This window comes from Lissotriton vulgaris, chromosome 12 (genome assembly GCF_964263255.1).
Source record: "Lissotriton vulgaris chromosome 12, aLisVul1.2, whole genome shotgun sequence".
Classification (NCBI taxonomy): domain Eukaryota; kingdom Metazoa; phylum Chordata; class Amphibia; order Caudata; family Salamandridae; genus Lissotriton; species Lissotriton vulgaris.
This window is the reverse complement of record NC_141700.1, coordinates 316,400,649-316,423,885: the sequence shown is the minus strand read 5'-3', so window position 1 is coordinate 316,423,885 and position 23,237 is coordinate 316,400,649. Positions and strand designations below refer to the sequence as shown.

At 46.5% G+C, this 23,237-nt stretch overlaps 1 protein-coding gene across 1 annotated transcript in view; it reads left to right on the top strand.

Moving 5' to 3' along the window:
* Positions 1 to 21,611, top strand: part of LOC147674021 (uncharacterized) — a 416,608-nt gene extending 394,997 nt beyond the window's left edge. The window contains exon 5 of the mRNA XM_086945099.1: positions 21,277 to 21,611. Within this exon, the coding sequence (XP_086801225.1) occupies positions 21,277 to 21,455 (179 nt within the window). The 3' untranslated portion in view covers positions 21,456 to 21,611. The remainder of the gene's footprint in view (positions 1 to 21,276) is intronic.
* Positions 21,612 to 23,237: the final 1,626 nt, after the last annotated feature.

Here is a 23,237-nt window from a genome sequence, read left to right as displayed (position 1 = left end):
AGAAAGAGATAGGAGAGTGGTCAGAGATCCCTTACCTGCTTTGTTAATGATGCACACAAAGATTGTTATAGTGTAAAAACACTTGCTGATTGTCACAAAAGTCAAATAAATAACTTTATTCTGCTATTGAATGAATTAGTACATTTTAATGTAACTGCTACATTGGTGTATGCCTCTGTTAGAACACACAACTTTACAGCAGGCTGTTATTTTAATTTTAAGAAATAATATGTTCTATGAAATAAAACATTTTTGTTAGTCAGAGCATTTAGCAGCTGGTGAAAATGGGAGCTGGTCAGCAAAAAAAAATGGAATATAGTGAAACTGGTACAGTTGCAATGTTACTTATGCAACAGCTAAAGCTCTCATATATTTGATTATGCGTTGTGTGTATGTGCAGGTCTCTATGTATGCAGCGCTGCACAATAAAGTGTGCAACAAGGCAATTTATCCACACCCGGTCCAACCAATGGGTATTTATTTGAGGAATCCACATACGCAGCCAAGCATGTTGCTGCCTGTCCAGTGACATTTGCTTTTACAAATCACTGTTTTCCGTTCCATTAAATCAGAGCAACGCAAGCATTCCCAAAATGCAGACTTCTTTTCAATGACAGCTTAGGAGTAGACACGAGTTCCAGTGTGACTCTTCTGGTAATCATGCATCCATCATCTGCAATATCTTTATCATGCATTCCTCTCGCTCTCTACCACTACAATCACCCTTGTGCATACAGAGCCCTCGGTTGTCTTTACACAGCAACTTTTCATAATCCTCATACCACACACTTCTCTCCCTCTTTGTGCCAAAGCCCCCTACCTTGACTAACTGCATGCACTCATTCCCACTACCACCCCTCTCCTCAGCTAATGACTCTCACTCACATTATCATTCATCTTGCTTTGGGTAGGGAATATTGATGATGTACAATTGAATGGCCACAATATCATTGCCAGACTTTAGCGGCCCTCTCAGACAACCTCAGGCTGCTCCTCAACAGAGGCCAAAATGTGATACTAATTGTATTGGATGTTTCGGCTGCATTTTTTACAGTGTCCTACTCTATCCTTTTCCAGAGGTTACTTGACGTTGGGGCTTGTAAGCAGCATCTTCACTGGGTAGGGTCACTTCTCTCCAATCAAAACCAAATTGTAATCTTTCCACCTTCTAAGTCAGAAGAATCAAAGCTCAATTGTGGCCTTCCACAGAGGCCCTCACTTAGTCCCACTCTTTCTAATATCTGAGTTCAACCCCCCCCCTTCAATTCATTCATTTGGCTTTTATGTTGTCTCATACACAAATAATACCCAAATTATCATCTTTTCCAAGAATGGCTTTTATGGGGACAGGAGGTGGCCTAACTGCTAGGGTGGCGGACCTCAAATCTGGGGCACCGGGTTCGAGTCTCTGCAACAAAGCTCAACATCCTGTGATCCTGGGCAAATCACTTAATGTGTCCTCGTGTAACACAACTGGTGCTCATGTAAAGTACTCTGATACCTTCAGGTCAAATTCGCACTATATAAATCTCTGCGGAAAAAAAAAGAAAAAAAATGATAGGTCCACACAGGCACATGTATGATTGTAATAGGTCTTTGAATGCACAATAGCTGCCTTAAACATAACAGAGACAAGACCAAGGTTCTGTTATTTGGACAACGATCCATCCCTTGGCCCCCTGCCTGGTGGCCTTCTGAGCTCGGGACCTTCCTATCCTCCAAGCTTTCAGCAAAAAAACGTATTTTGTTTAACCCCTTCACTGCTGATGATGAGCTCAGCTCGTCATCAGCCACGGTGGTCGTGTGCTGATGACGAGCTGAGCTCGTCATGTAACGTGGGTTTTTGTAAATTGCCGCACAGCGGAAAAATTACAGCCGCAGCAATGTGGTTAAAAACAAGCTTTCCTTTTCCAAACAAATCAGCCACCTCTCGGGCACTTGCTTTGAATTTCTCTGTACACTAAGAAATAAACCTTTCTCTCCTTCCAACAGAGACCTAGAAAACTGTGGTACACTCTTTGGTAATCTTGATTATGAGAACATACGTCTTTTATGGGTTACCTGAATATCTGAATCATGGGCTGCAAGTGGTACAGAACTCGGCGTTCAGACTAGTTCTTAACCTCCATCCTTCCATCCCAATTCCCTCTCATCTCAGACATCTCTACTGCCTCCCAAAACGAAATCTTGCTTCTTTGCCCTTTGCAACTCTCAGAGAGCTGTATTTAATCTGTCCTTCACATTTCAAACTCATAATTAGACCATTTCTTCCTTCTTGCACTCTTTGCTCTGCCTCCTCCAAAGTAAGTTGTTATACTCCCCTCCATTAATAAACCCAAAAGGGGAGGCAGGGCCTTCTCCTATCTGGCTGCTAAACTTTGGAACGCCCTGCCCTTGGATATGAGAACCCCTTCCAGTTGCCTTAGTTTCAGAAACAAATTCAAAAGCTTCCTATTCTGAGCTCTCTTCTCTCTATTTAGTGTCACATGCTTAGCTGTTCACCCTAGCACCAAAACACCTTTTGGGAAGTTTGCAGGCTTTATAAAATTAAATTATATCATTCACACACTACTAAGTTTCAACATTGACCACATGTACTAGATGCAACAACACTCACCCACGCCATCACCCATTCACTCGCAACTGCGTAATATATATCATACAGTAGAGAGGTGTGGCTCACTGGTTAGAGGCGGCAGACCCGAGTGCAGAGAACGGCCCGGGACCAGGGTTCGATTCCCGACGCGGCAGGGTCTTGGACCAGGGTCAGCGGACTGATAATTCTCGCATCGGTGCCCACTCCGACCGGGGAGCACACTCGGCAACTCTGGGCATTAGCTTGCCTCATCTCTACAACGGCCCCCACAGACGCCAGGGATGCCTGGTTTCACCCTGGAGATACCCAAAAAAGGGACCACCTCACAGGGAAAGCCAGGACGGGTTCCCCAGCAGTCTACAGCGCCGGGACACTCGGGTAGAGTAACTGTGCGCTATACAAGTATCCCACATTTACATTCAGCTATATGCAACACTGGCCATCCACTGAGAAAACCAACTTGCAACCCACACTGACCGAGTCACTTTCATCACCAACTACTCATCCTCAGGTGGTTAACAGCACCGATCACTCACGTTATCACACAAGCCCATTGTATCCTGTCCTCATTACAACAAATGCCAGTAATCCACACACTTATTGAGCACTGATTGCACTGTTCTGCTACTTATATAATTATGCCATTCACAGAACTCCTTTCACAATACCTCTCATTGCCCGTCGCTTGAAATACCACTCACCTCTTCCATTTACATTACTCGTTCACTACCCCACTCCCACCTGCTCATTACCTACCAATTACATCTTCAAGCACAGCTCCGACATCATTTAATGAAACCACTCACCTTAGCTACTTGCCTTTACCCACAGTTATTCTGCGACACCAGTTACTGACACCACCCGCAACATCTACTGTGTCTGCAATCAGGTTTTAATGGTATACACCTGTTACAACGCAACTTTTACAACTACCTACCATTACAACGCAACTTTTACAACGCATACCATTACAACGCATTGCGCTGGGGGGCGCTCTAGGATAGGGAATAAGTATAATTTACTATCCAACACCTTCCCTAGTGTCCACGGGGACTGGAGTTGGAATAGTAAATTATACTTACCACTATCCAGCACCTCTAAGCGCTATGCGTTGTAATGGTATGCGTTGTAATGGTCGCGTTGTAATGGTAGGTAGTTGTAATGGTATGCGTTGTAACGTCATACATCCGGTTTTAATTTATGCAAGCAGTCATATGCCACCACTCACACTCAACATCACATGCTCACTCCTCACTAGTGGAGAAGCGTGGCTCAATGGTTAGAACGGCAGACCCTGATGCAGAGGTCTGTCCCGGACCAGGGTTCAATTCCCGCCTTGGCAGCTCTTGGACTCAATCTCCACGGACCTGACAATTCTCGCCTCGGTGCCTAGTCTAATCATGGGTCCCACTCTGTGACTCTGGGCAACAGCTTTCTTAATATCCACAATGGCCCCAGCAGCGCTTGGATGCCTGGCTTCACCTTGGGGGTACCCAGGAGTGGACATCTCACAGGAAAGCCAGGAAGGGTTCCACAGCGGTATGAATACAGCGCTACGAGGCCTCTGGGTAGAAGGTGCTATATAAATACAAACACATTTACATTTACATTTCCCTTACCCTCATTGTAAAAACTACTCTGTCACATAACCAGTCGGTAACGTCTCAGTCAGGTGCACCCTTTTTCAGCCTTGTGCAGTGTAACCCTGACCCTCACAACCTTCACACACTGCATATTTGTGATCGCTCTAAATATTTACCTTGGACACTTGTACCACTCACTCACTGCGACAGTTTTTACAACAGCGAGCGTAACTCACTCTTCAACCAGCAACTAACAACACTAACCGAGAACCATTCTGAAACACCTGCCCTATATATCTGCTTTTGCCAATGCCGCGTCCTTCACGGCCTTTTGCTGTACCCCTCACTCACAACACTTCCACACTCAAGCACAATCCACTTGAACATCTCGCCTATCGCAAAGTGTTACTTGCATCACTTACTGCCACTTACATTATCCAGGCCATTCCCCTACATTCCCAATACATCCCTTTTGCATTAGTGACTGTACAAGCAATTACTCGCACCCTATATAAATCACTTCTAAAACCTGCTTGCCATCACTCACATACACCATGTTATCATCCTTAGCCAACAGACTACAGCCACTCACAGCACACTCACCATTTAACGCAGCACCACCCGTCCATCTCTCTACCGACCACCAGTCTTTACAAATTAATCAGATGCTTAATCTCTTCTAACTGCAAGCTACAGCCATCTCTCTGTTTTGTATGCGAATTCCCTGACACCACATTCTCAAAACCACTCCAAATGCCACTGAGACACAAACCACTGACTTACCTCACTCGAAAACTCCATTCACTTAAAGCAACATTTCATTACACCACTTCCCATCAGTTACTGGTAACCACTCACCAGCAGAATACTAGTCATCCACCATTAACAATAGTCACATAAGCATTCAACTGCAGCATTCCACTCAACCAATCACAGTATAATATAGAAGCTGAATTACAGGCCTCATCCCTAGTTCATCATAACACACCTTTCCTACATTCACACATAGGTTGATTCCCCATCAAAAATGCTGCACCTGTTCTCAAATACATTTACAAACACTCCTTTACACCTGCTTCCATGCTACTACTAGTCAGAAGAAGTCACAGACCACAAGTTCAGAGTAGAGAGGAGGAAAAACTAAAAGGACGTCAGAAGTGGTAGTGCAGGATTTAATATTCTCCTTACTGTGTATTAGCTTAACAATACTTCACTGAGTTTAAGCTGTATAAGTAAGCAGACAACCATTGCCCCTTTCGAAGTAGGAGTCGTCCTTCAGAAACAAAAACATATCTTACCCTCCTCATCTGAATTTGTATGGTATGTGGAAACAAGTCATTTGCTGGAGCTTCCTCCAAGGATATCCTGTAATGACCCATGAAGCTCAGCAAGATTGCTTACCTGTCCATAGGCACAGACAGAACCATTAGGACTGGGATCCCAGAAGCTAATCACAAGGATGCCTTCACTGAACTGCCTGCTGTTTCAGTACATCTGATTGGCTGCCATCAATGAATCAATACAGATCTCTGTTATTAGATCCTCTGATTGGCTACTGGGAACCCTTTTAGATAAACAATGGGTAGCCCGTGCCTTCTTGGACCATTTGATGCTGCAGGGTAGCACGGTCAGACTTAGAAGGACTTTTTCCGTATTTGGCAAAGAGCCAAACCTTTTTGTAGTTCGCCTGCAAAGCAGTTCTAGTGCACCCAAGATCCACACTTCGGGGAAATAAACGCTTTCTTATTGCTCACAATCTAGCATTGTAGAACACAACAAATAATTACTCACTGAGCCCAAAACCTCAACGACCATCAGGCTAAGCAAGTTCTGCTCCAGGTTCTGCTCCCGGTTGTTGCACTCAGTGGAGCAACAACTGCCGCTGGGTGCCCTGAAACCCACTGTCCCAGCGCACACACCAACTCACCCTCCCCTACAGCATCCGACGCTCCCGACGGGCCTACTGTAGTAAATACCCACAGTTGCGCCCCTTGGAGGGAATTCCGTGGGGCAGAAAGTCGGGTGGGGGGAGGGGCAGGATGGGGGTATGTAAACATCAGAATATAGATGATTGGAGGTAAGTAAACACATCAATAAAACAAATTTCATTGTGCGCCCTGCATTGCAAAATGCGATGCAGCGCGTGCTACGAAATTCGCTTTAATTATTTGTTTACTTACCTCCAATCATCCATATTCCGGTGTTTACAACCCCCCACCCTGCCCCTCTCCCGCCCCGCCTTTCCGCCCCACGGAACTCCCCCCACTGGCCGCAACTGAATACCCGCTTCCAGGCCTGCCGCCTGCTGCCAGCATGGAGGGGAGGTGGTGCTGCATGTAAAAAGCAGGGGCCTTATTTATGAAGGCCTTGCGCCACCGGTGCGTCACTTTTTCCCATGTTAAAAGTAACGCACCGGCGGCGCAAAGCCTTCATAAATAAGGCCCCAAGTGCTGCCACCCCCGCCTCTGAAAAAACGGCACTGGGCTGCACCCCTTGACGACGCCGGCGACTGCAAGATGTGCGGCTAGCAGCCACTCCGGCAACCTGCTCACCCTGCTATGCCGTGGCACTGTGCTATCTGTTTCTGCTTTTCAGTACACACACTTTTTGAAAGGTTGACTTGTTCCTCCTACCCTATGTTTGATATATACTTATATATAAAATATAATATATATAGTTGCCTTCACAGTTCTTGGTCCAGCTGTATGACTGATTGTGACATATGGTTCATGGCAAATTCAGATACCAACTCCCACGCTCAATTACTATGTGGTGATTGTGAAAGAAACTGGTGATAAGGTGATCTCATAAAAAAATAAAATTATAGCCATATGTCACACAGCTTCATGACAACCAATACCTTTCACACGTTTTCGTTACAGTGCCAATTGTGCCGATGAAATGAGCACCATATGAATAAATTCACTTGAACCGGTGACATCATCTGGTTGTAGAGGATAGGGCTGATTAGTATACGCTTCATAGAAGTTTATGTGATCGATGCTTCTTTTCATTCAAACGATTATAGCGCCATCTACTGTACTTGAATGGTAGAGACGTATTTGATTTTCGAAAGGGTATGTTTTTCGACTGTTTTATCATGTAGCGGGAACGTGGCACAGGAGGGTCATTTGAGCGCTCATAAGATTACATTAAGCATGGACTGATTCCTGTTACATTTTTTTTAGCGTGCTGAGAAGTAAAGTCATTTATTTTTCATCTGACATCGAGCTGACGCCGTGTCTTGAACATGGTTCTCCAATTCTAAATTCCCCAGTCTTTACTTCCAGGAAGTGCTGTTCTGAGAAATATGATTCAGAAAAAAAATATGACATTTCTGAGAAACACCAAGCATTACTAGGTTTGGGCTCGTTGATTGATTTTTTTTCAGCCACTCTAGTTTTCTCTTTTGGACACTTATCAGTTTTTGGATGTGATGGACACGTTTTTGGATTTTACCACACATTAATAATTTTATTTTGAAGTTAAGTGTTATTCACAGGAGATAATCACAGCTGATGCCAGACTTTTTTTCAGCCTGTGCTTAGTGGAATTTGGGCCTGTTCAATTTGTGCGACCACTGCGCCTTCGGCCTGGTCGCCCCCACGCTCCTCGCTCTCCTGCTCTGAGCCTCCTGCTGCCTGTGCCTGAGCCTCCTGCTGCCTGCTCGCCGATCCCGGCGCCCCAGCCGCAGGGCCGCCTGCCAAGCCCGCACAGATTTTCCCGCCTCTACCTGCCGGCGGCCCCGCCCCCCCACGAGCCGATTGGCTCACACGCTCCCGCCTCCCAGCGCACCCTCCCTCCCGGCTCCCTTCTTATGACGCCCCCTGAGCGACCGCGCAGCGGACGCGCGCAGCGGGAGCACCGAATGAGCGCCGAAGGTGCGCCAAAGGTAAGCCCGTCTGCGCCCGTCCGCGTCTGGATCGCGCCCAGCGCCAGGACCCCCGCCGAACGTACAACGCCGCCACCCTCAACGCACTCAACGCCGGCCGAATCCCGGGATGCTACCGAGCCACCCCAAGACGCACCCACGGACCCTTCTGCTGCAACTCCTGCAAGTTCACCTGCATCCGGACCTACACCACTCCAGCAGGGCCCAAGACCTCGACGAGCAACAGCAGCAGCCACCTGTAGTGCATCCTGCTCAACACCCGCTCCATCCACAGACACGCCGTCGAGCTGTGGAACCTGCTCGACACTACAGCCCCAGACGTCGCCTTCCTCACGGAAACCTGGATAAACGCCTCCTCAGCGCCCGACATCGCCATCGCCATCCCAGATGGCTACAAGATCATCCGGAGGGACCGCGTCAACCAGACAGGAGGAGGCATCGCCATCATCCACAAGAACTCCATCCGCATCACGACCAACACCGACGACTCCCTCGCACCCACCGAGCACCTGCACTTCCAGATCCACATCAACCCCAAGACCACCCTCAGAGGCACCCTCATCTACAGACCCCCGGGACCACGCACACAATTCAGCGAGGACATCGCCGACTTCGTCAGCCCGCACGCCCTCCCCTCCGCTGACTACATCCTCCTCGGGGACCTCAACTTTCACCTGGAGAACAACAACGACCGCAACACCACCAACCTACTGGACAACCTCGCCAACCTCGGACTCAAGCAACTGGTGACCACCCCCACCCACAACGCCGGACACACACTCGACCCCGTCTTCTCATCCAGCAAGGACATCGCCTTCAGCCACGCCACCAGACTCCACTGGACGGACCACAGCTGCGTCCACTTCAGCTTCAAAAGGACCACGATCCACCACCAACAGCAACAGGTTGCTCGCAGAAGCTGGAACAAGATCACTGCTGACCAGCTCGCGACCTCCCTGAGCAAGAACCCACCTACCAGCGCAACGAACCCCAGCCAAGCGGCCACCAACCTCACGAAGTGGATCAGCGACTGCGCAGACGACCTCGCCCCCCTGAGGACCCCGCCTACCAGACCCGGCAGCAAGAAAGCCCCATGGTTCACCGACGAACTCAAGAGCTCCAAGAGGAACTGCAGAGCCCTGGAGAAAGCCTGGCGCAGAGACCCAACTCCGGACAACATGACTGCCCTCAAGCTCGCCACCCGAAAACACCACCAACTGATCAACGCCACCAAGAAAACTGCATTCAAGGAACGACTGGACAACAACGCACACAACAGCAAGGAACTCTTCAACATCGTTAAAGAGCTCTCCAACCCCAACGCCGTAAACAACGACATCACCCCTTTGCAAGACCTCTGCAACGCCCTCGCCTCCTACTTCCACAACAAGATCGCGGACATACACAACAGCTTCAGCACTCAACCGACGCACGCCACAACCAAATCACCGCCCCCCACCACCACCCTCCACGCCTGGACTCCGATCAGCACCAAAGACACCGTCCGCACAATGAACTCCATCCACTCCGGATCTCCGATCGACCCTTGCCCTCACCACGTCTTCAACAAGGTCAACGCTGTCATCGCGCCCCACCTGCGGGACATCATCAACACCTCCTTCGACACCGCTACCTTCCCGGAGAGTTGGAAGCACGCCGAACTCAGCGCCCTACTAAAGAAGCCATCAGCCGACCCCACCGACCTCAAGGACTACCGACCCATCTCGCTGCTCCCGATTCCCGCAAAAGTCATCGAAAAGACCGTCAACAAGCAGCTGGCCGCCTTCCTTGAGACGAACGGATCCCTCGACCACTCGCAGTCTGGCTTCCGGGCCAACCACAGCACCGAGACCGCCCTGATCGCAGCAACCGATGACATCAGAGCCCTGCTCGACAACGGAGAAACAGCGGCCCTCATCCTCCTAGACCTCTCCGCGGCCTTCGACACTGTCTGCCACCGTACCCTAGTACAGCGCCTCAGCAACGTCGGAGTCCAGGAGAAGGCACTGGAGTGGATCATCTCCTTCCTCGCCGGAAGGACACAGAGAGTCCGCCTTCCCCCGTTCAGATCAGAAGCTACCGAAGTCATCTGCGGCGTTCCTCAAGGCTCCTCGCTCAGCCCAATCCTCTTCAACGTCTTCATGAGCCCCCTCACAGCCATCGCACGCCAGCACAACCTCAACATCATCACCTACGCCGACGACACCCAGCTGATCCTCTCCCTCAGCAACGACCCCGCCACCGCCTGAGCCAACCTACACGAAGGGATGAAGGAGGTAGCCGAATGGATGAAGGACAGCCGCCTGAAACTGAACGCGGACAAGACTGAAGTCCTCATCCTGGGATCCTCACCCTCCGCCTGGGACGACTCCTGGTGGCCTCCCGCCCTAGGCAGCGCACCCAAACCAACAGACCACGCACGCAACCTGGGCTTCATCCTGGACTCCTCCCTCTCCATGACCAGACAAGTCAACGCCGTCTCCTCGTCGTGCTTCAACATCCTACGCATGCTACGCAAGATCTTCTGATGGATCCCCACCGAGACCAGGAAGACGGTCACCCAGGCCCTCGTCACCAGCCGACTGGACTACGGCAACTCCCTCTACGCCGGAACCACCGCCAAACTCCAGAAGAGACTCCAGCGGATCCAGAACGCCTCAGCACGACTCATCCTGGACATCCCCCGCCACCACCACACCTCCGGACACCTGAGAGACCTGCACTGGCTCCCGGTCAACAAGAGAATCACCTTCCGTCTCCTCACCCATGCACACAAAGCCCTGCACAACCAAGGCCCAGGATACCTCAACAGCCGCCTCAACTTCTACGCTCCCAAACGCCAGCTTCGATCGACCGGCCACGCCCTCGCCGCCGTCCCCCGCATCTGAAGAGCCACCACAGGGGGAAGATCCTTCTCCTACCTCGCAGCCAAGACTTGGAACTCCCTCCCGACCCACCTCCGCCTGACCCAGGACCACCTCGCCTTCAGGAAGCAGCTCAAGACCTGGCTGTTCGAGCAGTAGCGGACCCCCCCTCCCCTAGCGCCTTGAGACCCTCCGGGTGAGTAGTGCTCTATACAAATGCTTTGATTGATTGATTGATTGAATGCTCATAACTAGATAGCTCACCTGTTTTTTTCGACTCCTTGCTCTTAATTCTATTCTCCCCATTCTTGTGTTTGTCCCACTCAGAGGAGCATTTATTTCTCACCATGTTTTGATTAGATGTACTTGTCGTCACACTCCAGAAATGAAGGAGCTATTTTTCCTTTTGCGTGTTTCTGTAGCTCAGACGGCGTGCATCTGTAACCTATCTGTTGCTCTCTCCAGGAGTCTTGTGCTGCCTCTTCCCCTCCCTGCTACCCTGGAATCTCCCTCCCTCTTTCTCCTCCCTCCCGTAGTCGTTCCGTCCCTGTTACACTGCTAATCATTTCCCCTTGTTTGTCTCCACCCTCACTTGCCTCCCTATGACATCTCCCGACAGTAGTCTACCGTCTACCCTGCTCGTCTCCATCGACCCTCTCGCTTAAGTCTCCGTCCTGCACCAGACCCCCCCCACCTCTCCATTCAGCCCGATCTCCTTTCTAGGAATTGGGTGTCTTTCTTAAGTTTGTACAGCTTGTTTTAGAAGCACGGATAATACTGCTGATAAAACAGGCAGATCTTCACCGACTAAAGGAAGCTGTGACTCCGCACCAACTTTCCACTCACCTACCAGTGGAGGTACACGGCGGAGGTAAAGTTTGGGTGACCCTGGACCAAGCGCTGCTCCCCATTCACCAAAACAAGCCCTAGCTTGGAGCCATGTAGCCATCCCATGGCTTAACCTCTTGTATCCCAGGCCTCTTCTGGGACTCTTCTGATCCCCCCCCCTTAGTAAAGAGAGTACAGCAGGTAACTTGTTCTCTGGTGGAGAGTATTGATTGACATGCTGTCATAATTGGATAGGCCTTCCCAGAAAAAAGTACCCCAAAATAACCAAACTTTTTGTGGTGTTGTTAAGTCTCCCCGACACCACACCGGTTATGTTCATAAGTATGCACTACATTTTACTCTTCATGATGACTTCTATAGCGAGCCACGATTATGCATAAACAGAAAACAAAATCGCCATGAATCAGTGGAAACAGACACTGGTGTGGTAAAAACTAATAAGGTTCATTTTCGGCGTGTGTGTGTGCTGTCCCCGGCCTGAAAACACCCTGATCTCTCTCCCTGATTGTTTTAGTTGGCAGCTCAACATCCCCCATTGCAGAATATTTTCACAGTGCTAGTCTACAGGAAGTGCATGCTAACGACACGAAAGTGGTTATATTTGCTGTGCTAGCAACTGAGTTGCAGACAGTAGAACCAAGAAATTTGAAATGAAATTCAAAGTTTCCCCCTTTAACATTATATGATCCTGGACATAGTCCTTTATATTTGTCTACTTCATTCACATTGGCTGTCCAATTTGGGAGTGCTTAGGAAACATGTATATTTAGGATTAGATTCTACATATAAATTCTACAACATTACATTTCTGTTCTCCGTTCTCTCATCAGCGTAATAAAAAAGCCTTGCCTACAACTAAAATCAAATCGTTTTTATTGCATCGAGACCTGGTTGTGAAGCATTGAAGAACAACAACATGTTTTCAAATGACATGTTAATTCCTTTCACTTTTCTAACATTTCCTTTATTTTGAGCGCAATATAAATATACTTCAAAAAATAGAAACATTTGTTGGGGTAAGTGGTTCTTTCGCCGACACCTCTCTTTGTCCCTTCATTTCCACCCGCCATCTTACACCTAGACTCCCACTCTCTTCCTGCTCTCACCCATTAATGCCAAAAGCTCCCTCTTTCGAATAGGTCGAGCAGTGATCTTAAGGTGCAAAACTTATTGACCTTGCCAATGCTTGTTTACCTTAGTATTTCCTTCTCTCATTGAAAAGCTACTACTGATGAGAAGCCTACACACATACTGCTCTAGGACAGAGATGGTCCCTGCTTCAGGACTGGCTTTACCTTTGTGTAGGACCTTTGCTGATTCCAGCTCAAACTCTGTGCAGTTATTGACATCAAACTTTACATTTCATTGGCTCTGCTTTGTCACTACGGATCTGAGATTGTCTAACCACTCACCCTCACCAGAGATTTGCTTCAGTTACTCCATGGCTGTTCAGTACCTGGGACAATGCTACTAGTAGTGAACACTTTGCAGATTCGTAGACTGGAGAATGTCTTATTGATTCACAGTACTACAACTCCCTTCTCTATACAGTGCATATATCCATCGTGCTTTAGGTAAATATACGGAATACAAATAGTGTTATTCATCCGAGTTGGTGCTCAGCTGATGAAAATTCACCATGCCATATTTGTCACCCATGACCTTCAAATTATTTACTGACCTCAGCAATGCATGGTGGACACTGCACTTTATTGAAACATGCATACAGGAGGTCAGAGATGATACTTACCCATTCAGGAGATGCATAGGAGATCTAGGAGCGGATCATAATCTGGTCTGTAAAATACTCTAAAAACAAACTCATGGCAAACCACTATTTGTGAGATCTCCAGTCTGGGAGGTCCTGGCCAATGAGAATGTACTGCCCTCCCAATGTATCAATGATGGTCTGTGACCTCTGGTGCTCTTGGGCCTACATAGTGTAGGCCATCAAACTGGGGACCAAGAACCTCTTTTAGCACATGACTGTCTGGATATTGAGACAGTGCAGTCCAAGGCAATGACACAATGTAGTTTGAGGTGGTCACCCTGCAGAATGTGGTGAGGGGCCCTGAAAATCTCTTATCACAAAGATATTCATTACACTAGAATGAAAAGGGTCCCTCCCAAGGGATGTATGACGGTACAACGCATACCTTTACGACGCAGGTTTATTAACACAAGTCGTTACAAAGACTTGCGTTGGGGGGGCGCTGGATAGTGAATAGTTTAATTTACTATTCCAACTCCAGTCCCCATGGATAGTAGGGAAGGTGTTGTATAGTAAATTAAACTATCCCCTATCCTAGAGCGCCCTCCAGCGAAAGTCGTTGTAACAACTTTCGTTGTAAATCCTGCGTTGTAACTGTACCGCGTTGTAACGGTTCCGTTGTAAAGGATGTTCCCCTCCCAAGGATTGGGGGCCCTCTGAAGGGTCTGGTTCCACCTCCGCGGCAGGGGCCTACGTCACGCAGCTGGTTCGAGGCTCACTCAGAGAGGAATTGTGGGCTATACGCTCATCAATCAATCAGTACTGTACAACAATAACATTTAGGAGACCAATATTCAGGTACTGCTTTTTTTTATAAAAAGAGAAAATGCTTTAGTGCAAACATAACTAAATACAAATTACCTATATATATACAAAATAGCATTGGCAATCATAGTTTGGAGCCCCTCATAAAGGGCTTCACAAGAATAACAGAGGTGCAAATCCTCTACCCTCAAGATGTGTAACAATTGGCAACTAACTACATATATTTTATTTATTTATGCATTTTTATATAGCGCAAACTTTACCCGAAGGTGTCAGAGCGCTTAACAAGAGAACAAGTTACGTTACATAAGAACATCAGAGTGCTTGGATTACATACAAGACACGAGACAGATACATGAGCTACACACATATACGTAGTTATAAACTGTCAATATTGGCGGAAAGCAAGCACAAAGAGTATTGGCAGGAAGTGAGAGCAAAGAATATAGAAATAGCATATTGATATTATATACGAAGTTAACAGCATTCACAGATAGTGGACCAACATACCTGGTCATCGGGGACTGTGCCGTCCATGCCTATATTATTTGGGTTGCATTAGACAAACATTACAGTAGACCCTCGAGTAGGAATAGACCTTCAGCAGCTTTTGTGCCCTTGCTGAGAAGGAGAGCTTTCAAGATGACTGTCTGTTGCTGGATAGATGGTGCATAACCCAACCCCAGTTTCTCCTAGTTGGTGTATCTCCAGACTTGAATGGGAAAGACAGTGTGAACAACCATGGTTGATGCCATCCAGTGTTGCAGTCCGTTTTCGCTGTCAGTGATGACAGGATCTCCGGTAAACAGTGTAGGGGGCGATGCCCCCCCCTCCCCTGTGGCACAGGAGTGATGAAGGCACCTTTGTGCAGGGGCACCCCTGATAGACCTCTAGAGCCATAAGCAGAAAGGCAGGGGTGTCCGTGGTCACTCAGCTCCCTGGCAGCCATGGGTCTGACCCGGGGCCATGTATACCACTGTATGACATTGTTCTGCATTCTGTTCATCAATCGTTCTTTCTGCATTTGTACCCCCGAGTGGGACAGGTATGCCAAGAAGTGGGTCCCGTGCTCTCCATGCCACTGGAGTCAAGCTATCCTGGCTGATGAAGGGTGAAACCCCGAAACCGGCCCTTGGATGCATGTTTCAGTTCAGGGAGGACCTGGCCTGGCAGTTCGGGCTTGACTTTTCCCATTGGGGGCAGGGTCAAGACTGATTTGCATATGGCTGGGTTCTAACTGGAATGGCATGGGGAGCAAAACAATGATGGATTTTGGCCCAGATCTCTGTACTGGGGTGAATGTATGACATTGTTCCGCATTATGTCCATCAATCGTTCTTTTTGCATTCTTCTTACTGCAGTCAGGACCAGCATCTTGCGACTGCCTGGAGCAACATAGTGGCAGGGGGATTCACCAGATAAGCTCCAACTTACAGTGCTGCGCAGTGGGAAAGCAATCCCTGATCAAGAAGAACCCAGCATGGAGATACTGCCATGGTTCCTCCATCCAGGAAGCCCACTTGCAGCAGCGATTCAGAGTTCCTGGGTGCACTAGGGGCAGTGAAGGTGGATGCAGCCTTCCCTGAAGGTTGGTCAGCTCCGTGCTCAGGGCAGGGGTCGGAGCAAGGGTAGAGATTGGTGGCATCGCCCAAGCGGCAGTGTGTATGTGGAAGACTCAACGCTGGCTACACACAACATCGATCCTCCCTCAGCCATCACGATCCCCCTGAGGACCTTTGTCAACCCCAGCTGCTGCCGTCGTTGATGAGACGGGGCACCAGATTGCAAGGCTCTGCTCCAGTTCCCAGTCCCATGGAGAGCACACTCTGTAAGCACCCTCCATCCAATACCTTCACTCCCAAGCTTGTCCAAGCTCGCACAGAGGCATGGCGGCAGGGCATCATTGGGACCCATGCCAGAAGCGATCCCCTGCCCCAGGAGTGTCCCTGGCCCTGTAGCGCCCCTTGCCCTGGGAACGCTCCAAGGCTACTCCTTCTCAGTCAGCCATCTGGAGCAATTCTGTTATCTCTGAGATTTCTTGTGCCCACAGGCCTTAGATAGCTAATCAGAAAATCCCTTTAAATTGCTATTAACATCAACATCTGCTCTTAACAATCAAATGTTACAGGTCTACAGGCTTTTTTGCCATGAATAGCAAAAAGCCTACTGCCTTTTGCAATAACCTTTCGCAAGCAAGTAAAATCAGCATGCAGAATTTAACATTAATCTAATGTTTCTACCTTGAGAGACTAATAAAAGTTCATATAGACCTAAAACATCATGAACTTGAAGTTGCTCTTTAGCAGCACACACCTAAATGGCCAGATCGGAAAAAATAAGTGTAATGATAATGTGAGGTCCCTTAATTTGATATTGGGGTCAGGGAAGCCAACATGCACTCCTTTATGATGTTCTACACATCACTATCCCCTTGATGACCATATCTGTGTTCTTTCCTTTTTTAATAAAATACCAGCCACACTAGTTAGCTTTTTATTATTGAGCATGCCACACTTCTTGTGGTCGCTTTCTTCCCTCGGGTACTAATGCTGTTCAGGGTCAGCCAATATAGTTTTCTCAAGACCATGGTCAATTTTGGTTAAGCCAGGCAGTTGAAGGCACTGCCCTGCTTGCCTGCCAGGTGTTAGGATTCTGTGTGGCTGTTTCTTCCTAGCCATGTGGTCCTATCGACTCTCCTACATGCGCATTGCATGCCTTCATATGTTTGGGGGTGGAGCCTCCATGCCCATTCTGTTTCTCATCAGAAGAGATAATGGTAACAAGACAGATGGTACTTCCCTTGCCACTGTGAATCAACACATGCAGGGCCATGGACTGTGAACAATCACAATTCATTTCAATGGGGTCACTATTTGAGGCAATGGGGTTTGCTACACCTGTGCGAGGTTCCACTTGAGATTGGTTGGCCGAAGCATCACAAGATGTGATTGTGCTTGTGTTTTATCAGCTGGTTGCAGATTTCTACAGCACCAGGGTACCCACTGTTTGTAAAGAAATGCCACACATGAGCAGCCAATGAAAACTAGGAAATCTTTTTGTAAGGAAACAGGCCTTTTGCATGCTTCCTCCCACTTTTTGCCCCCTCTGGACTATTAGCTGCTGGGTCTTCTTCTCTGAGAGTGCACTAATGCCTGCTGTCCAGACTGGAGTGCCGGTGTTCTGACCCATTGCAAAAGGTATGTTTAATTGGTTACACCCGATAGGCAAGTACTGATTTACATATAAGTCACTAGTATATGGCACCCAGGGTACCAAGGGCTTGTAAGTCAGAGTATTCACCCAAGGCTGCAGCACTGTTTGTGCCACCCTGCACGTGACAAAGACAAAATGGACCCAGTCCGCTACTGCAGACTGTAAGGGCAGTGTGTTACATTGCTAGTTTAACTTTAGCCACCACTTCCCTTAAGGGTATATATAAGTCACCCTTAAGGAAGAACTATGGGGCCCTATGGCAGGGAGATGTATATTCCTAAGTAAGACATGTTTTCCTATATGTCTTAAAAGCAACACTTCCAAATGATCATTTTGCTGTGGAATGGTAAAGAGCCTCATTGGCTAACACACGGTTACTGGCTAGCACCCCAGCCCGGCTATTTTCTGAATGGTATCACCTAACCATGTCAGGTAATGTATCAAATTAATTGTGACATTAAACATAATCTGATGCCCAGTCTAGATTTAAAGTCATTGCTAAAGTTAAGCAACTTTTAGAAAGTTGCCACTCTTCACTCCAGCTAGTCCAGTGACCTAACAAAGGCAGTGACACATAGACAGGTTTCTTACGGCCAGTGGAGAGATGTGAACGACTCCCAGGCCTGGGAACAAAGACAGTTTCTGGAGTGAGAGGTATCACCTCCTCACCCAGCATGGCCACTCAGGGTGTTAGCCCAAAAGGTAGGTTTCAAAGGTGAAGTCATCTTTGAAGGGCAGCTGTGAAAACATCCTTGAACAGGATGCTGTTTGTTCCTGCAGACACTTAGGAGACAGAGCCAAGGAAGGGGAACCACTTTACAAACTGGTTTTCCCTTGGGCGTGTAGTCCACTAGTAGCCATACCTGTAGGGTGGGCAACCCTTCTCCCGGCAACCAAGGAAGGGTCATGCCATCTTGAAGAGGGCAAGAATAGGGCACCCTGGAATAGCCAGATATCACACATCACAGGAATTTTGTCGCAAGAGAGGAGGGGACCTAGTAGCGATTGGCTAGTGACCGCTTGGACTGCTCAGGCCACCTTCCTGGGATAAGTAAGGCACCCGTGGCACCCTTCACCTCAGTTCACTCTGTAGAAGTAGAAAGGGCCAAAGAAAGACTGCCCTGCTGCCTTTCATTTGCACAAAGAGAGGCTGCACCATCAAGAGGACCACACCTACCGCACTCTTGGGCTTGCAAGATTGGGACTGTGCCTGTGGCTCCTGACCTGGGAAAAAGTTGATTACCCACCTTCACCAACTGCAGTGACTCCAAGGATCCGACTACTGATCTTCTGAAACCAGCTCCAGGGACATAAGAGCTGAAAGTTCCCAAATCTGCAAAGTGGTAGCCACTGCAGTTGACATGCTGCTGCCAGTCGCCAGACACATTGAGAGACAAATCCAAAATGGGCAAATGTTGCACCTGTCTCTTCTGTCCGCGGGAGTGCTATCTATGACTGGATTCATCACACCCAAGGGACACTAGCTTCCACCACGTTTAATGGCTGTGACCAACGTGTCTCAAGACTGAGTTTCCAGCCGCAGATACCTTCTATTGCCACAAGGAGGACACAATGTGACTCCAGTGCCATGGTCAAAATCACCTCAACCCACCGTGGACCGAGGGATCACCACAATTCACCTCTGCCAACTGCGCAGGAGCATCCTTTAAGTGTCTTTTTGTGGCATCCCTTAGCTTCAGGCCCACCTCATTGAAGTCTATGATGGTCATCCTGTAAAGTTGAGAACTTGCTTCAATAAAGCTCTGATTGCCAGGTACCTGTTCAAAATGTCCATACTAGTCTCCTAAACCTCTGCCCAGTCAGAATTGGTCGCTCAACCCAGGCCGGAGTCACCGAACAAACTGTTTCAAACTTTTCAAAAGTATGCACAGTTTTTGTCGAGCACTGCTTGTTTGCGGTTGCAGGTATTTATTGCTTCAAACATCTGTACCTCATGATCCCTCATGTCGATTTTAATGATCAGGGACTCTAAAAATATTCTCTAGTTTTATAAATTATTGTTGTGTGTCTTTCTTATTACGTTGTTTGGTGCTGTTAAATGCTTCACAGTAAGAGGTATATATACAAGCCCCTATCGCCACGAAAAACATCACTTTTTAGGATATTCCTGTGGCGATAAGTACTTTGCCTTTTTTACAAGGCAGGGTTAAGCCACTTAATGTGGCTTAACACTGCCTTGTAAATAATGCCCCCTTTCATGCTATGCTTATCATAACAGTGGAGGGTAATGGGTGTTGCTGTGGGCGTTCCACCTCACCACCCATTGATTCTAATGCTGCCTCCTATTTACAAGGGAGGCATAAATAGGAGGCATTGCCAGAATTAAGACCAGGGAAAACCTGGTCTTACTCTGGCACAATGTGGAGAAATGTTTCATTTCTCCTTGTTTTTGCTGATTTCATGTGTGCTGCGTTGAGCAAAACACATGAAAACAGCAAAAGGCCAATGATTGTTTATAAACCGGAAGGTCCCCATTCATGCACATAAACAATCATTTAAAACAAATGCAGTTTTGCAACTTCTGGGTGTGCGGCGTTAAGTGGTTCCGTGAGATATTTTAATGATATGAACACTCATAGGTGATAGATCAATACATTAATATTAAAACATGTACATTTTAGTATCAACCTTTTTTAAGTCTCATTACTGGAATTTCTCTCTTTTTTACCTTTCATACCTGTGAATCCGCACAGTTATTGGGTAAAAGCATTTAGGATCACTAAAGAACACACATTTATGGTTTTATCCACATATTAAAATAAATACAGAGAATAAAATACATTATTTTCTTTCTGTATTTATCTATATGAATTGTTAAAAGTGAAACACAAGGAGCCTTACTTATTACCTGCTTTACTGTTTCTCATGTGTTGTGGAACATTCTGCCCCAGGGGCCCCACCGAGCCACCTTAGCCAACAGCTAAGGATCTTTATGAGCTAATATTTCTTTAGAGGTATCCTTTAGCCCCTCCCCCCCACACACACAACATCACTGCTTAGGCACACAGGGCCCGATTCACAGAACGAACTTAAGACAGAATCCTAAACGTACTACTTTTGGTATTCACAGAAGTTAGGATTTTGTCTTAAGTCTGTCCTAAATCTGTCTTAAGACAGACTTAAGACAGACTTAAGTTAGGAGTTTGTCTTAAGTCTGTCTTAAGTCTGTCTTAAGACAAACTTAAGACAAAATCCTAACTTCTGTGAATACCAAAAGTAGTTAGTTTAGGATTGTGTCTTAAGTTTGTTCTGTGAATCGAGCCCTAAAAGCATATGCCGAGGGCACCTGTCCTGCATCCACCTTAACATGCCCATGTCAGTTTAAATTAACAAGTGACCATGTGAACACTTTCATACGTGAGCCAAATTTAAATAAATGACATCCCAATGGCCACATACAATATTGACATTTGATTTGCCGTTTACTTTGATTTTTGTGCAAATCTTCTACTATACCTGAATGTTATATTTTATTATAAAAAATACCTACCTGCATCGTCCCTGTATACTGCTACATTCTACGTAAGTGCTTTAATTTCTAAATGTGCATATACAAATTAAGAGATTTAGCTATTGACGTTGTCAATAGTTTTACTTTACTGTTGTAAACTTGTACAACTATGTGTACAGCAAAATTCAATAAAAGAAAAAAGTGGGCAAAATGATATGCAGCTGCGATTTGTTCACTGAGTATAGGAATATTTGTGTCTGTTGTTTTGCAGGTTGTGGTGTTAACCTGGGCCTAAGGGGTTTGGAGTCATCAGAGAAGTTCTTTTACAGGATTGCCACAGCTATTGATCAGACTGATATCTTCGATGCGCTATCTGACAAAATCAAGCACTCGAAGCACGTCGCAGAAGAGTTTCGGCACAGCGGACTACTTGATGCAATGTTTAAATGAACAACGAGAAATGGGCTGTATTGAAAACAGTGTCAATTTGGAAGCTATAAGATATTCACTGGGCAACATTTTCAAAGTGCACTGTCCATTTGGAAGCTTTTTTGAGAATTGACAAACTGTTAAAAAAAATTAAATTATGATAATGTGGGTATCACACTTGTGTTGTGCAGTTTTTTTAAAGCTCCTATCCAAAAATGGGCTATATTTACAACTAAAGTGGCGGAGCTCGATGTTGAGCTAAGAAGGCTAATGCCATGTTCGGTCACTTTAGAAATGCATCTTTTCCCTGCACTGGGGCTAAATTTAGCTTCCTAGACCTAACGTAGGCAGTTGCTGTTTTCTGCCGAGCACATCAGGAGAATCCAGGAGACACAGCGATTTATATTGTGAATTGGACTCTGTTCTAAAGCCTGAGCCTGTGCTATCAAAATAGAAGTACAACAAAGAATAGGACTGTCTACTCTACATGGTTCCTCAGTGTCGGGGCACCACATAAGATAAAGGGATATTACGTCAACTCAGAAGTGGTAACTCCCATTCACAAAAGAAAAATATCTTGGAAGAATATTTAAAGAGTATTCTTCTAGTATATGCTGGTCCGACAGAAACCTTTCCTAATAGGAGTCATCCAGACCAACATACTTATCTATAGCTTGCTAATTTGAAAGGCGGCATCCGTTTGAGTATTTCGCTTGCCTCATTAGTATCTGTACCACTACCATTAGGTGAGGGGATATTTGTGTTGTGAAGGTCCTGAAGAAGGCGGTTCACATATTCCACCAAAACGCGAGTCAACCATTCTATATGCGCCCAACCCACGACTCGGTCAATGAGAGCTATAAGACCCATATCCCCTTCTGACTAGAATGTTTATGTGTTATTTTTGGGTTGTTTGCCAGTTTGATTAGTGTGAGTGAGTGTGAATGTGATTTTGTTTATGATATTAGAGTGTATGGTATTATCATAGGGGTGAAATGATTAGTACTAAATCAAATGTGTACATAAAGACATACATTGTTTGTTCAAGAGAAAATGTATAAAAAAGAAAATCTTGCAATAAAAAAAGTATGAATATGTATATCTATTTAGAGTAAAATTCTTCAAGTTTTGATATCACTTTACTAAAATTAATAAATAAAAAATTTTAATAAAGAGATTGTGATCTTACTCATTATGTTCAACAAAATGGATATGTAACCCATTGAGATTCATTCTAGAACGTAAAGAAATAGAGGTCCAGAAGGAGACACATGATTCTCTGTGTTCATTGTATTTTTCCCCCTTTTCTCCCTGACCTACAGTTTATCTTAGAGGTGAGTCTTTTTTCCATAGGTGCAATGGTGCCTGCATTGTGGGAAATTATTGTTCATGGGCAGAAAGGTGTCCCTTCCTGCAAATCAACAAACTTACATGGTGATTTGTAACTTCTATGTGTGCTGCTTGTGCAGCACACTTAGAAGTTGCAACTTGTCATTTTGAAAATGATTGTTTATGTGCAGGAAGGGACAGCTTCCTCCAAATAAACAATCATACACAGCGTTTTTGCACAATGCAGCACACATAGAAACCAAAATACCTCCACTGGGTCTGGGCTTCCAATAGCACAGCTTATCCACAAGCTACTGATAAACAACAGAAAATGCTGGTGCTAGTCGATAAAACACAACAACCTTTTTTGTCCAAAAACATTGGAATCAAAGCAAATGTTTTTTATTTTTATTTCCTTTTTAGTTCATTTGATTTATTCAGTATTTCTTTTTCCACATATTATTATTTTCCATT